Below are 11,106 nucleotides of genomic sequence, written 5' to 3'. Positions count from 1 at the left end.
TTTTTTTTTACAATTTCAGGTGCCTATGACAATTAGGAACCCTTATCCCTACCTGCATAAAGAAAACGTTGAAACCGTTGGTCAAGTTTATGACTACAATTATTATAACTACGGAACCAAGGTACCCAAAGAGAAATACAAGCCACGCTACTATCATCCAAAATTTGCTCAGACTTACAAGGTGCCAACAAAAGGCGGTTATCCCAAAAAAGCAACTTACGATATGAAGTCTTACTATTACCAGAAACAAGATGTTCAGCAAGTAGAACAGGAACCACAACAGCACACACAGCAGGTAACACAACAGCAACTTCAGCAGGTACCACAACAAAAAATCCTAGGGGAGCCACAACAGCAAATGCAACAAGTACCACAAGAAGAACTTCAACAGCAACAGTATGATCAAACACAAAGTCAATAATTGGCAAAATAAAAGTTTAGAAATTCAAGGCTAAAATAAAAACTTATTATTCGGACTATTTTCATCCAGTTAAGAATGAAATTTAAAAAACAAAAACTTTCAAGAAAAGTTGAAAATCATATTTTGTATTTTTAATTTGCGCAAAAGTATTTTGATATAACATCAAAAGATAGAAATAGTCCGAATGATAAATATGATTCTGGCAATGAGTGTGATTTGATTATACTCATGTGTTACCCTATGTTTCTGAAATCTAGTTAATCTCAAAAACTTTGAGTACCTTATGAAATGTAAATAACTATTGTAAATAGGTTTATCCCTTCATTTGTATCTTTATATCACTACTTTATTTTCCCCTATAAAGTAATCTCAGTTTTCAAATTTATATACTTTTATTCTTTTTACATTTCATAGTGATATCATTTTTTGTATTAATCATTTAAAAGTTAAGACAGGTTCTTGTAACAAAAATATCTGTATGTAATACGTAATATTTATTTTGGTCAAAAGTTGTCCTTATGCCATAAAAAAAGTGTCAATGAGGACAATATCTGCCATTAATTTCAATTGATTGCCATATAAATATATATATATACATGTACTTATTAAAAAATACATTTCTTTATTAGTTTATTGTATTTTATTTGTTCCTAACTTACTGAATACTAATATCTATTTTTTAATTATATAGAAATATTTCAATCAAGGAAAATGCTGACTCAAACTTGAAAATGATAAAATTAACAGTAGTCATGTTCATAAGTAGTGTAAAAAATGGCCCACCTTGGCTTTTAATCAATTAAAATAAAACATTATTATTATTATTTTATATTGTTGGTTATAGTAGGAGTTGTGATAAGATAAGTTTACAACCTTGAAAGCCATTTGGATAACTTACTACTACTACAAGTACTACTAGTGTGGCTCTACAACCCGGTGTCGAATCCTGGCCTCCTCCAGCAGCTTCCGCCAATTGTCTCAGTCCCTTGCACCCGCCATCCAATTCCCAAGCCCCAGCATATTTTTTGCATCAGCAGCAACACCATCAGCCCATTGCAGCTTTGGTCTTCCTCTTCTCCTGGTACCATGGAGTGGCTCCATCAGTAATTGTCTAGGTGGATCCTCACTGCCCATCCTAACGACGTGCCTTGCCCATCTCAGTTCTGCAATTTTCATTACTGAAACTGTATTGGGCTCCTTAAACATAGTGTTCAGCTCCTGGTTTTCTCTCACAAGTCTCACAATCATATAGCAAGAATGGGCACACTATCGTCTTATAAAGACAAAGCTTTGAGTTTCTAGAAAGAGCTCTGTTCGGGAACTGCCCTGTCATAGAAAAATAGCAACGATTTGCTGCTATGATCCTATGCTGAATCTCTTTTTCAGGTTCGTTTTCTTGAGTTACCAATGAGCCAAGATATACAAAAGCATTAGTCTTCTCAAATTGGTATTCCCTGAAGGTCACCTCCTCTCCAGGCCCAGGCACCTCTCCCGTAACTATATATTTTGTTTTTTCCATATTGACATCCAAGCTAAGTCTTCTCGCAGGACCCACTAGAACAAGGAAAGCGTCCGATACAGCCTGGAGAAATGTCTTATGATATCTCTATCATCCGCGTATGCAAGGAGTTGTACTGATCTATTAAAGACATTGCCATTGGTCAGTATCCCAGCCTCTCTCACTGCCCTCTCGAGTGCAAGATCAAAGAGAAGGCAGGCTAAGGCATCTCCCAGGCATAATTCCTTTATTGAGGGAAATTCCTCCGATCACTCTCCACCAATCTGAACCATGCAGCTTATGTTGTTCATTGTAAGCCTCGCGAGGCTTATGACCTTGCTAGCGATTTTAAAATGCTTTAGAGCCTCATATAATTCTTCCCTATATACTTTATCATAAGCTGTTCTAAAATCGATGAAGAGGTGGTGAGTTTTAATCTTGAATTCCCTTCCTCGCTCGAGAATCGTCCTGAGGCAGAATATCTGATCAGTCATGGACCTGCCTTTTCTGAATTCGCACTGGTATCGAGTGCCCTCTCCGCATAGGGTAGCAAAGGCTCAAAGAGGATGTTTGACAGGACTTTGTAATCGGCAGACAGGAGGGTAATCCCTCTGTAGTTGGAGCAAGTCGATCACCTTTCTTAAATATTTGACAGATGAATGACTTGGTCCATGGGTCCGCTAGAACTTCATCTGTCCAAAAGGTCATGAGGAGATCCTGCATATCCTTTACCAGTTCATTCCCACTACACTTGATGAGTTCTGCGGAGAGTCCATCAGCACCTGGAGCCTTATTACATATTAATTGGTTGATGGCATCGAGGTTCTCATCTTCAAAAGGTGGATCTTCATCTGTTTCATTCTCCCTGTGTTGCTCATCTTCTCTCCCTAATTCCTTACCGAGTTCCAAAGGTCACTCATTGGAAAAGATCATTGAAGTGACGCCTCCAATGGGACAGAGCTCTCTGCTTGTCGGAAAGCAGATTCCCCTCATGGTCATTGCAGATGTAAAAGACATTAGAGTTGGGTTTTTGGCTCCGGTTTATTTTACAGATAACTTTCAGAGAGAAAAAAAAATGCAAAACATTCACACATTTTTAATTTGTCAGAAAAATTTCCTAAATATCAGCTCCTTACAAAGATTGATCTACCTCCATTTAAAAGAGCATAAATTTTACTTTAGAATGCATTGGCCAAACTTTGATTTACATGCAGCATTACAGGTAGAACTGTACTTGCATTTTCCAAGGAACAAATTCAAAATTTCCAAAATAAATATTTTAATCATTTGATGGCAGTTTATATAATCCTTTGAAATTATGTATTTGACACATTATTTAAAATGTTTAATTGTTAGAAAACATCCCTTTCTTTTCCAACATTTTCTCTCCTGGAGCAGTATGGCTCATTGGGTAAACCATTAATTCTTTATTCCAGGGCCTGGGTTTGTGTCAGACTGTACACAGAAAATTTATTTTTTGTTATATTAACCATGGATTGTAAGAAGTATCAAAGAGGGGTACATAATTACAAAAAATTGAGAAAATCCTGGTGGAAAACTCATCGAATCACAGTTCTTTTAAGAAACTGAAGGTAGTTTCACAGTCTCTAATAATCTATAATGAATGAGTTTTATTTTCGAAAATAAGAATTATATGCTAGAGGGAAATCTATCATTCTGTATTATGAAGAATATTACAGGGAAATCTAGAAATCTACTGTAATTGTATAACTTTATATTTTATTTTATTTAATTACCTACATTTATGTTTTATTTCCTACTTTTTTCATCTCTTTATTTTAAATAATTTTCATTTTTTACATATATTTACTAACTACGTTTTCTTATGTATTTCGTTATTTCCTCTTTCCTCATTCTTAATTTTAATATTACTTTTCTCACACAGTTTTTATTTCCTTGTAATACTTAAGACTAGACATGTCTTTCAACACTATTTATGTAACTATAATCTTAGTTATTTTCCTATTTTCTAATCATTCTGTAATTCTTTTTATTCATTATGGTTGTTAACGTTTTTCGTTCTTAGCCCTAATGAGAGCTTGAAATTATGGTCAAAAAGTTGGCACTAATAAATATGTTTTTACTTATTTATGTCCTTCACTGACCATACCACCAACCATCTTTTCCTCATTTACTTAATATTATAGCATGGTTTTCGTGATATTAATTTTTAAAAATGCCTTATTGTAGGAAGTAACTTATAGGACAAAGGAGTGGTAAATGAAATAGAGCGTCTAATTTACTGTATCAATTTTTATGCACTAAGATCAACATAAAGCATTGCTTGAAATCCTAATAAAAACTTTTCTTGTTTCAAAATACTTAAAATGTTCTCAGTTTTTCAGTATTATCACATCTATTATGACAGTAAAACCCTCCATAGAACATAATTTTCAATGTCATATACAAATACTATATTTGAACATATTGCATAAACAAACATCACATGCTTAATTAGGATTTAAAAGAAAAAACAGAAGCTTATGGTACTGTTATTTTTATATAAATGAACTGAATTAATTAGGAAAACATGCCCATGCCTATAAAAAATAAATAATAATAAAAAAAAAATAAATATAAGAAAAAATAAATAAAAACGAGAAATACTGATAAAGTAGTAAGTAGATAGATATCTGTTACAACAACTGCTTTTTCTCTTTAATTTAAGTGGAAGATGGAAATTCTTCTCTTTTTTAAGAAAAAAATTTGGGCATGAGAGAAGTTTAATAATGTTTTGTTCATTAATTTCACAAACATCAGTATTCTGATATGCCAATTTAGAATTCTACTTGTTTAAACTAAAAAGTTCTAATTGTGAATATTGAAAGAAAATTAAATATTTATATCTCCACTGCCATTCTAGTCCCTCTCTATATTAATAAAAATCTACTATTTTTCATATTTGCACTTAAGAAAAGCTTCATAAAAAAAAAAAAAGATAAAGATACACGAAAAGAGGTTTTGAAATACTATGAAACTATGAAATATAAAAAAACTTAGTCATTGGTAATTACTTTGTTGAGTACTAAAGATTGACCTCCAATAGAAATACTTAAACAAGTTTCATTCTCTTTCAAATCCTGAAAGTTACTGAAGTGGTGAAAGACAGAAACCAAGGAGAATTTCCTTATAGTCCATTCTAATCATATTTCAGCACAATACTTTCTGAGGGTATACTGATGGTCATAAATGGACTAAGAAATGAATAAAAACAGTATGACATAAGTAACAAGTGTTATAGTGATTGTTTTGTTCCACCTAAAATTCAAATTAAGTTTTATATCAGTACTTGAAAGAATGCTGAATATATGATATCCATTTCTTTAAATTTACTGCAAAAAAATTATTCAGTTTTGGTTTCAGGTCTGGGGAATAACGAAATAAGCATTATATATTTTATAACTGGATAAAAATTAATGATCAGAACTTCTAAATGGGAAGAAAATATTGTCCTTATAGTACAAAAGCCCAAGAGGAGAAAAAAGGCATTTATCTCACCCCAATTTTTGATTACTCTGATGAAAACTATGTATAATTAATAGTCAAAATGAGTCTGCAGAGTATAGGTAGGGGAAATAAAAAATGGCGGCTGTTTCAAAGCGATAAAAAAAACTAATTTTTCATCCCAAGCTCTATTTAAAAAGTAGGAACAACACAAGAAAACCTAAGAGAACGTCATTTAAAGAACAGTAAATTTGCTAAAAATGTGAGCCCTAATAATGTTATTTGCGTTAAATAGTTTTCGAGATATAGCTTTTTAAAAAGCAACATTTCATAAAAATGTTGTATGGGACGTACTGAAAGATCAGTAGTTAGTGAATTTATTTTGAAAAATCTATATCTCAAAAACCATTTGACATACAGATGTCTATTAGCACTCCAATTAAAGCTAGTTTAATGAGCTACGAGATGTTTATCTTCGTAGAATAGTTGTTATTTGCTAAAATAAATTGATTTATAGTTGTTCGGACAAATTTTCATTTGCCAAATTCATATTCATATGTGAATACCATAAAAACTACTACCTCTATGAAGATAAGTGTCATAAACTACTTAATAGTAAGTTAAATTTCCTTTATTTTGAGTGTTGGCAGACATATGTGCGTCTTATGGATCTAGAGATATATTTTTTCAAAAATCCATCATTTTATATGAACAATTAAAAATTAACATTTTGTGAGTTTATTTTGTCAAATATCATAAAAACTACTACTCCTACAATATAAGATAAACATAATTAACAATTTTGTAGTAAATTTAACTAGCTTTAATTTGAGCGCTGGCAGACATCTGTACATCCAATGGTTTCGGAAATGAAATTTTTCATAAATCAGACTTATTGTCCAAACAACTATAAATCAATTTATTTTAGCAAATATCATGAAAACTAATATTCCTGAGAAGGTTAAGGTCCTAAACATTTTTATAGTCCATTAAACCAGCTTTAATTTGAGTGCTAATAGACATCTATATGTCACATAGTTCCTGCCCTACTAAATACTAACTACTAATCTTTCAGTAGATTTTTGAGAAATTTTGCTTTTTAAAAAGCTATATCTCATGAACTATTGGACGTAAATAGCTCTTTTAGTGCTAGTATTTCAGCAAATTTAGTCTCCTTTAAATAATGTTCTCTTAGATTTTCTAGCGTTGTTGGTAGTTTTTAAGATATAGAGCTCCGAATGAAAAATTAATATTGTTTTAAGGTTTTGAAACAGCCGCAATTTTTTATTCCCCCTTCCTATACTTGGAAGACTCATCAGTTTTGACGATTAATTATACATAGTTTTCATTGAAGTAATCAAAAATTGGGGTGAGATTGCCTTTTTTTCTTCCTGGCTCTTGTACTATTAGGGAAGTTAATTAAAGAAATAGTTCAATCATTCTTGTTAGCCGACCTTTTGTTCCACTTTGCAGGACTTTCTGCATGACCACTAAAGAATAGAAGCTTATTCTTTGGCTTCACATCATTCAAAAAGTTTGATTATTATTTGAGTTATATTGACTACAACTGGACCATCTTCCTTTTATATATTACACACAGCTAATCAACAATCTTCCGGACAGATTTTTATGAACAAGAGTAGAATATTAATGTAAAAAAATTAAGTATCATTTTAGGTACATAACTTATATATTATTATATTTGGTTACAGTGGTAAAATCTCAAAAGGTTATAAAATTAAAATGTATGACATAGTCACTGTTAAAAAAAATTAGAAAGGAAAATTTCATAATGAATAAATACTCTTTCATATATTTCAACATAATATAAAGGTCACTTATAATTGGTATTTCAAACTAATCAAGTTAATGTTGGTCTTCAGAATATTAATCAACTGAATTCATGAACCAAAACAAAAATCAAAGCTTTTTGTCTTCTTGTGTTTGAACTTCAAAGTTTTAACTGCTGCGACCTCTATCCAACACTAACTATTGGGTGTTAATAAAATCAACATTACTATATTGGCCAAAAATGATAAAAAGTTAGGTGAAATTAGATCCCCCCCCCCCAAAAAAAAAAAAATACAATCAATATTTAGTCTAAAATGTTTAGTAACAGACAAGTGGACAGTCAACAAGAAAATAAGATTTTGTTCAAAATTAAAGCAATGTTTATTGATAATGCATTCTGTTAAATGTTATAGTTGCAACAATATAAATTTCAGCACAACAGGAATAAAATATTGAACAATGAAAAATCCTTAAAATGAGAAGGATATATGATAATTAATAAAATAATTAAGGTAAATACATAAAAATATTATAAACAATTGGCTTTTCTCAATTTACATAGTTATTTTTATACAAAATGTTAATAAAATTATGAATAATTAAGTTCTAGCTGAACATGTAAAGGTTGATAATAAGAAACTATTTTCATTGTAATAATTTGTAGATGGACTGGATATTTTTGGACAGTTTGTTCAAAATATTAAAGATTATTGAAAATAATAAAGATTTTTGTCCTTGAAAATAAATAAATAATGAAATTGTAAACTTAGCCCAAGTTTAGATAATAAATATAATTGGTTAAATCGAGAAGAAAAAGGACCAAATATTAGAATTTACAAATTTAGTGGAGGCATTGTCAACCCTTACTTGCAAAGAAGATTTTAATAATGTAAGAGAAACATCTAAAGTAACAACAAAAAAATATAAAATCTATAAACGATTATACTACTCAACAGAATGTAAAAATAAACAATATTGCCAGAAATATTTTTACTTTTATAATAATGAACAATTAATAATAATTGAGTTATATTATGTGATTAAACAATAACAATGATGATGAATTTAGAGATTAAACAAACTTATTAGATTAAACATTTAAAAAATAAAAAATAATTGAAAAATTTATAACAAAACTAAATACGATAATATAGAAAACCCAATATACGTGAAGAAAAATCAATGATATATTTCAATACAATTTAAAAATAATGATAAATAAAATGTAAAATAATCGATAGCTAGAGGGAAATACTTTATTCAAAAAATCATAGTGCTTAACAAGTATTTACACAGCATACTTATAATACAATTTTTTAAAAATTATTAAAATATAGAGGCATGGTAGAGTAAATTTAAAATATATGATTAATTATAATCATGATCTTAAAATGAAAATGTTGTCACATCCAAATGATTATTGGCTCAATAAAATAGTATAATTATTTACTATTTGAGTTTTTTTTTACCGCACCCGGACCATATTCCATTCATAAAGATATTTATATAGACAAATCAAAATTAAATATAAGTAATCTTTATTTTAAATTTAACAGTTACTTTGATAAATGAATGGATTAACTATGCTAATTAATGAAGAGAAACTAATTTAAGCGAAACTTTTTTGTCACTTTTCAGCATTGACAATGATAGCTTTACTAAATGGTATGAGATTTTTTATCATACTTCCTCTGGCAATACACTTTTTCACTGAATTGGAGGGGCAGCGGGAATTTATTTTTTATATATATTCATACCCCTACAACATAGTTTTGGGGTTATCTGATTAATATATATTTATTAGTGGAACTAATTTTTATTACTATAATTTTATAATATTTACCTATATTCTACAACCCTATAGAAAAAAATATTATACAGGTGTAAATTGATTTTGTGACACGTGGGACAAAACAGAAGTGTTTAGGAGGGAAGGGGGTACAACATTGGTCAATCCTAGCAGGAAAATTTTTATAATGTAATAGGAGATTACAGTAGCTCATCAATCTCGACAGTATCGGTCCGATTTCATGAGCTCCTAAAATCTACTCTTCTATTACAATATAAAAATATGACCTGGTAGAAATGACTATTCTATTCTAGTTATTATTATGGAAATAATATTTTCTATCTTAAATAATAAGAGAGAATGGTTATAGCTCCTCTTTGTAATGAGCTATAATTCAAAATTGTATTTTGATGCTAAAAAGTGGTTAAGATGGCACCAAATATGGAATAATAATGAGTTTTTGAACATTTGAATGAAAATGAAACATCGGAGTTTCTTATTATAAGTGAGAAAAATGTTAAGAATTTCATTCTCTTCACAATGATCTATAATCCAAAGTAGTATTTTTATGCTTCATCAAGTTACAAAGGTAAAAAGTGGAAAAGAAAGTGTCAAAAACCACATTGTTAGAGTAAATAATTATAGCAATACGTTTGAAATTTCATTGTTGATATAGTTAACACATAAGGGGTACCATTTTTGTTTGTCTGGAGTGTTCCTAAACACTTATTCATATTGCTAGGGTAAATTTAATTAAATGGATTTCTATTTTTAAGGCAATCTTAATATAAACAAATAATAGATTTTTTACAAAATAAATTATTTTTAAGAATGATAAAAATATTACAAGAGGTGGTACAATAATTGTTGCAGTATTTATAAGATAATTTGAAAATATCCAATCAAATGTTTTCATTTCTTATTCAAGCTATCAGAAACCAATCATATCAACATTTACTAATAGTACAATTGATAATGTAAACTATAATTTCATGAATGAATAATATAATTAAATAAAACATTAATGGATAATTATAATTAAATAAGAAAATAAATAATATAAATAAAAATGTTATTCTATTGTTGTATAATAAATATCATGATTTCATTTTCGGAAATGCCACTCTGCTAAATGTAGCCACATCCAGCCATCTTTGAATCAAATTAGCTGGAATTTAGTATTCAGGGTTGTTTTTTATGAAAGTAATATAATAGGATAATATTGCAAAAAGTGGGGGTGAGTTTCAGTCAAAATTTCATCATATCCTTATGTTACGATTCATTATATCCATATTTTGTGATTTTTAATGATTTTGAAAATTGATATAGAATTTCTTAGTGATTTACATTTGAAATGTTTTTTCCAGTCAGTTGCCATCAGGCATTATTTCTGTGCAAAGTTATTGGAATCCTAATTTTTTTTTATTTTCAAAAGGCAAACATTATTATAATTTTATGTTAGTAAAGAAAGGGCTCAAACGGATGGATTTTATTTTATAAAGGGTCTAAGAAATATTTGCTGGAAGAATATGTCAAGAATAATTGGACAAACCTAAATTTTCCTGAGAGTTCTGATTGAAAACTCAAAGCATATTAATGTGATTGTTCAGAAAAAAAAAATGTTATATTTGTCAAAGAATAAAAAATAGGAAGTATCTACAGTTTTACATAGTATAATAAGTGTTTATGTAATGAGGATGAGCGAGTAAAAAGTGGCTCATAAATTGTACAGTTACATTCCAGATAGTGTGCGGCAACGTGGTAGGCCGAAAGACCGATGGAGAAATGCTGTGAGGCGGAATCTGTGACAACTGAGGACCCTAGTCACCTTTAAAGAAGATAGGGAAAGATGGCTGGCGGCCGTTGAGCAGGCCAAGGGCTTGTTGTGCCAGTAAAAGAAGAAGAAGAAGATAATAAGTGTTTATACGTCTATATAGTTGACTGTAAAAATTGATATATAAGAAGATGGTCAGGGTTGCGGTCAAAAGTGAAACAAAAATAAATAGTTGTAAACTATTTTTGTTTCACTTTTGACCGCAATCCCGACCATCTTCTTATATAATAAGTGTTTAGTTTTGTATTGTAAGAATTGGGCTTAGGTTTATATTTTAATATTTCTTGTTGAACCTATATTTTAACTAT

General features: G+C 29.7%; 1 protein-coding gene across 4 annotated transcripts in view; it reads left to right on the top strand.

Moving 5' to 3' along the window:
- The window catches only part of LOC106677028 (ATPase WRNIP1), a 385,191-nt gene extending 384,139 nt beyond the window's left edge, over window positions 1-1,052 (top strand). For all 4 annotated transcript variants that reach the window (XM_067048308.1, XM_067048306.1, XM_067048307.1 and 1 more), the window contains exon 4: window positions 20-1,052. In XM_067048308.1, coding sequence (XP_066904409.1) covers window positions 20-421 — 402 coding nt within the window. In that variant the 3' untranslated portion in view covers window positions 422-1,052. The remainder of the gene's footprint in view (window positions 1-19) is intronic.
- The last annotated feature ends 10,054 nt before the right edge of the window (window positions 1,053-11,106 follow it).

Source organism: Halyomorpha halys, unplaced genomic scaffold, assembly GCF_000696795.3.
Source record: "Halyomorpha halys isolate HHAL.00 unplaced genomic scaffold, Hhal_1.1 Scaffold84.1, whole genome shotgun sequence".
In the NCBI taxonomy this organism is placed as follows: Eukaryota; Metazoa; Arthropoda; class Insecta; order Hemiptera; family Pentatomidae; genus Halyomorpha; species Halyomorpha halys.
Note: the sequence above shows the minus strand (reverse complement) of the source record. Positions and strands in the feature narration are given on the sequence as shown.